The sequence below is a fragment of the Acanthisitta chloris genome, unplaced genomic scaffold, assembly GCF_000695815.1.
Source record: "Acanthisitta chloris isolate BGI_N310 unplaced genomic scaffold, ASM69581v1 scaffold20853, whole genome shotgun sequence".
Lineage (NCBI taxonomy): Eukaryota > Metazoa > Chordata > Aves > Passeriformes > Acanthisittidae > Acanthisitta > Acanthisitta chloris.
The window spans coordinates 1-5,777 of NW_008666877.1; the positions used below are offsets into that span (position 1 = coordinate 1).

The 5,777-nt window shown below is 56.2% G+C and overlaps 1 protein-coding gene across 1 annotated transcript; it reads left to right on the forward strand.

Annotated features, from left to right (window-relative positions):
• Positions 1–4: 4 nt before the first annotated feature.
• TMEM203 (transmembrane protein 203) lies at positions 5–157 on the forward strand (the record flags this gene model as incomplete). The annotated part of the gene is made up of 1 exon (XM_009072307.1): positions 5–157. A coding segment is annotated over one exon (153 nt), but the record flags the coding sequence as incomplete, so codon positions are not given.
• Between the last annotated feature and the right edge of the window lie 5,620 nt (positions 158–5,777).

A 5,777-nucleotide genomic window follows, 5' to 3' on the forward strand; every position in this document is an offset into this window, starting at 1 on the left:
CTGGATCCTCACTATCCTCAGCCTCAAGTTCGTGTTCGAGATGCTGCTGTGCCAGAAGCTGGTGGAGCACACGCGGGAGCTCTGGTACGGGCTCATCATGTCACCCGTCTTCATCCTGCTGCAGCTGCTCATGATCCGCGCCTGCCGCGTCAACTGACCCTCCGCGGGATGCTCTGCCCCTTGTCCCGGCAAGGAGGGGCAGCCCGGCCCGGCCTGGTGCTGTGTCAGGATCGCTGCAGAGCATCACTGTCCTCCCTCAGCTCCTCCTGTCCTGCATCCCTGTCTGAGAGTCCCTGTGCTGTCCTGCCCTGGCAGCGCTGCTGGCTGTGCCAGTTAGACTGTTTTCAAATAAAAAGGTATTGAAGGGTTGGTTTTAGTGATAAAATTCCTTTTGCCTAGAAAGGAATTCTAGCCTTTAGCTAGAATTAGGGTTAGGGTGCTGCAGGTTTAGGTTAGGTTAGGTTTGCTGTCCAGGCAGCACCTTTAGTGCTGCTTGGGGAGGGGAATTGCCTGGAGGGTGGTGGTTGCTGTAGAGACTTTCATACACCCCAAAGTGCTGCCTGCCCTGCCCTGCCTGAGGCCACTCTGGCTGCAGCAGCAAAGCTCATTGATTTCCATCTGTCCCCTCACTTCCCTCATCCCTTTAGCACCTCGTCCCTTCAGTGCACTGACAGAGTTCGTGGGGCCGTGCTGAGCCACAGAGTGTATGTGTATTTTTTAACAGAAACGTGGTTTTGTCCTTGTATTTCTCTTCCGTTCCCTAAAAATGGAATTAGGGGTGTGGGGAGGGGAGGGCGTGGGGCAGGAGTGTGCATGGCTGATGCTGGTTGTGGAGGGAGGTGTCACTGGACCCCAGCTCTGGGGTGAAACACTGCTCAGACCTTCAGGGAGTGGGAGGAATTCAGTACTCCTCTGGGATGCGTGGATCAAAGTGTCAAATGCCAATGTCAAGGGTAAGTCCCAGCACAAAGGACACCTCGGTGTCCCTGTGTCCAGCTCCCACCACAAGGGTGTTGGGAATGTCAGATCTGCCCCTCACCCTTGGCCCAGCAGCCTGGTCTCCCCACGGTGTGTCACAGACCTTTGTGCTCTTCTGCCGGTGTTGCCTCTGACAAAACCTCTCCTGATAGCCAGGGCTTCCCCTCCAACCTCGGCTGCTCCCTGGCCCAGCTCTGGCTCTGCCCCTCCTGGTCCCCACCCCTCTCCCCTGCTGCCCTGGGCTCTGTGCAGGTGGGACCAGGGACAGGAACTGCTCTGTAACCAGCTCAGAGGCCTGAGTGGCACCAGGGACGTGTTGGTGGGGTTGATCTCCCTGTGAGATCCCCTGACGACAGTGAGATCAGTGGCTGCTCCTTTTCTCTCTGGAAATCAGGAGGGAACTGCAAGGTTGGTGGTTGTCCCTTTGTGCTGCTGACAGCTTCTTCTGGCTGTCATGGAATGGAGTGGGAGAACCAGTGGCCCAGGCCAGCAGGATCCATAAGCTGACACAGATTTAGCCCAGACTGGTCCATACTGGGGCTTACCCCCTGATGCACAATGTGACCTGCTCCCACCAGCCTCTGTTCAGGTGGCACCTGGCTCCATGTCCCCCATGACTCCAGGTGGCCTGTCCTGGGCTGGCTTCAGGGTCTGAGTGGGTGCAGGACAGGAGCACCTGATGCTCAGTCCTCCCTCAGTCAAGGAAAATGACTGTCCTGCTCTGCTCTGCACTAGTGTGGCCTCACCTGGAGTCCTGGGGCAGTTTTTGGTGCCACAATGTAAGAAAGTTCTAAAGGTGTTAGAGAGCTCCAAAGGAGGTACATGGAGATGTGAAGGGGCTGGAGGGAAGGCCATATGACTGGCTAAGGGCACTTGATCTGTTCAGCCTGGAGAAAAGGAGACTAAGGTCAGACCTCACTAGTCTACAGCTTCCTCCCGAGGGACATTGCAGGAGCAGCACCAACCTCTGCTCTCTAGGACCAGTGACAGGACCCAGGGAATTGTTGTACCAGGGAAGGTTTAGGTGGATATCAGGAAAAGGTTCTTCCCCCAGGGGATGTTTGGGCCCTGGAACAGGTTTAGGTTGGATATCAGGTAAAGGTTCTTCCCCCAGAAGTGTTTGGGCACTGAACAGCTCCCCAGGGCAATGGGCACAGCCCCAAGGCTGACAGAGCTCCAGGAGTGTTTGGCCAATGCTCTCAGGCACAGGGTGCTTTGTTGGGGTGTCCTGTGCAGGGCAGGGGTTGGACTGGTGATCCTTATGGGACCTTCCAGCTCAGGGTATTCTATGACTTGGTGATTCTCTGATCTTTGCACACCCTGAGGTGACCCCTGAGCATGGGAACCTGCCTCAGGAGCTCCTCAGTTCCTGCCTCACCTTGTGATGTGGTTTCCAGGGTTAAGTGTCACAAAGCACAGCTATAATGGCCCCATGTGCTCAGGTGGGTCCACGTGGAGCCAGCCATTTGCTCAGGTGGAGCAAGGACACATCACCTGGGAGGTGGCAGCTGCCTGCTCCTTGTCACCTCCACCTCACAGCAATGAGTTCACCCCTTGGTGTCCCTGTGGCCTGGTTGTGACCACAACACACCTGGTAATCCTGAGTGCACAGGCCATGGGTGTTCCATCACCTGCAGCCACAGAGTCACTGGTCTGGGGCTGGATGGGGGGCACTAGAGGTGGAGCAGGGGAGCACACGATGACATGGGGAGACAGTGCTGATGGGACTAAAGAGCATGCAGTGGGTGGGGGACACAGAGAGGAGCAAGACAAGCAGCAAAACCTCTGAGTCAGGAGGGGACACTCACTGAGTGGCCCTGGGGATTGGTGGTGGTTCTGGACAGCTCCCAACCAGCAGCTAATTAATAAAGTAAGGAAGGGGCACATCAAACCCAGAGAAGATCAAACAGGTGAGCACATCCCTCAGCCTCGCTGCGACGCTACAGAGGCACAGAGCTGTTTCCTGCTGCGCAGCCCTGGCAGGACCTGCCTGGGACTGCTAGCCCCAACCAGCAACAGCCCTGTCACCAGGGCGTGGTGCCCAACACGGGGGGACCATGCCACATCCATCCCCCCTTGTGCCACCCAGCTCTCCCGCAAGAGGCTTTGCCAGCGTTTTGCTGCTGCCTTGGGGAAGAACCAGTGGTCAGCGTGTCCCAGCTCTGCTGCTCCGAGGTAAGGCAGCCTCCCCAGGGGTTTGGGGACATGGGGTGACGTGGTGCTGAGCTGTGGCACACAGGGTGCTGCCCTGATGGGGTGCTTGGATGGAGGGATCCCCTGCCAGCCAGGACCAGCCATGTCCCTTCCCAGGGCTCACACCTGGTGCAGACTCCTGCTGTACCCAGGAGTCATCAAGTGCTGGAACAAACATTCCAGGGGCGTTTGCTCTGGCACCTAGCAGTATGCAGGTCTGACAGCTGTGAGCAGAGCAGTCACCACCCACAGAGGTGGCTGAGAGGAGGGGGATGTAGGAGAACAAGGGAAGGACATGGCTGGGGGGGGCTCTGTGTCCAGCACAGCTGAGCAGGACAGGTGGCACAGCTGGTGCCACTGCTGGTGGCTGAGCCCTGGGAGCTGAAGATGGGCTGTGTCTCCAGAGTAGTTCTCTCATGAGAAGAGAGCTGGGACTGCCCCAAAAGTAAAGTCAAGACTAAGAAGCCCTCACAAACCTCGTGTGCCCCCCAATGCTCCCAGTCTCTTGCTGCTTTGCTATTGGGCACTCCCAAACAGCAACGGGAGCCCAAACCAGACCTGATTCCCAAAGCTGGGGTGTCCCAGTGTCCAAAGAGAGCCTGGCTGGTGTCTCAGGGTGGCAAATGCAATATTTGCTCTTGGAAAGGTGTGAGAAGTGTGGAGCAAGTGCTGCAAGCCCAGAGAGGAGCACCTGGGGCAGAGCAATCATGAGGAGGAGGAGGAGGATGAAAGGCTGAAGGAAGGGAGACTGGAGCAAAGGGGATCTCCCTGAAGCAGCTTCCCAGAAGCTTTGCTGAGACTACTTGGAGAAAGAGGTGTTTCAAAGGGTGACATGAGGTACAGGGAGCAAGTGATATGGAGCATCCACTGTCCTCCACTATGGACCCAGTTGCCCTTCTCCAAACCAGTTTGGCAGTTCAAGGGTGACCTCCCATAGCCAGAGGGTTTCCTGGCCTTCTGCAAATCCCTTTCAGTGTTTGCTGAGGGACAGACACCTCTGTCACCTTTCACCTTCTGCCATGTTTTCCTATGGCCCTGTTGATTGCTTTAGAGGCAATCAGTCATATCCAGAGCTGCTGTTTGCCTCGGTGTCCCTCCCATGCTGTCCCCATGTGCTCACTGTAACTCTAGTGGAAGGGAAAATCCTCCCCTAGTGCTTCATCCTCATTTCCCCAATCTCAGGAAGAAAATCCTTTCAGGAGGCCTAGGGCCAGAGGACAGCCCATGCCTGGGGCTCTTGTGAGACACATCCCAGGCACCCTGGCCTTGGTGCTCTCACCCCCAGGCAACATAGCTGGTGAGAGAGTAAGTAAGAGCCTCAGCCTCCTGGAGCATCTCTCCACCATGTCCCTCCCTGCTAGCACACATGGAGTCCATCACCACAGCACTGGGCAGCACATCGCTCTCCAGCAGGGAGCTGGTGCCCATTCCCATGCTCCCTGTCCTGCAGGGCTCAGACACTGCCAGTATCAAAATACTGATACTTCCATTGATATCCCTCATTTCAGGGATCTCACAAGGATGCAGGTGCTGTGCCAAGCCCCATCCAAGCACCATGGGGGATGGAGCTGCCCCTGGACCAGCAGGGTGTTATAGCTGTGCACAGGGAAGGAGAATGGACTGTGTTCCCCATGGCTGGCCCAGGAGTTGGCTCCAGGCACATGTCCCTGACCCAGAGCAGCCACAGCAGGGAGGTGGCACCAGGACAGTCAGTCAGGCCATGTTTAAGAACTGAGAAAGGCAATGGGGAGGAGGAAATTTCTAGTGTGCTGTTTGCCAGCCCGGAATAGCACATGCAGGCTCCAAAGGCAGTTTTAAATGGCCCAAATTCCACCAGTCTTGCTGGAATCAGACTGGAAGGGAGGGCTGGAGCTGGTCCCTGCTTGGACAAGTCACACCAAGACCCAGGAAGGGGAATGGGGAGCTGGAGTGAGTGGTGTAGCTCACCTGGATGCATAGGACCTGCCCAATCCAGGAAGGGGAATGGGGAGCAGGAGTGAGTGGTGTAACTCACCTGGATGCATAGGACCTGCCCAGAACCTCTGCCTGCACCTCATCTCCCCAGGACTGGGGTGACCTCATGCTGCAGAAATTGAGTGGTGGGGAAATGAGAGACTCCTTTTTGCACTGAGTCAGGGTGTTTTCCTCTCAAAAGGCACCAGGAAGATGTTAGCAGTGGTGGTGACATCATTTCACAAACACCAGTCATCCCAGTGATGGCTGAGCTCGAGCCCCATTGAGTCCCCACACCAGCCTGGCAACTCCCTTCTGGGTCTCAGAGTCATTTGAAGGGTCACAGGTAAATAAATACGTGTCAAAAGCATATCAAATAGGGGTGTGTGCAAACTCTAGCCACAGTTCTCCCCAGCAGATTTGTCTATGTGCACTCAGAATGAGACATTTGGGTCCCTTTTTCAATTATAAGTAAATAGCACATTTTGCTCTCAGCAGAGCACAGCCCTGAAGGCAAACAGGGCTGGGGCTGATGGACCTGAGGGGAGCCACGTGAGGGTAGGTGACCAGGCACCCCATGGCCCTCCCAGGTCCTGCAGTGCTCAGACACTACGCGTTTAGCAGACACACCCCTTTGAGTGGGATTATCAGCA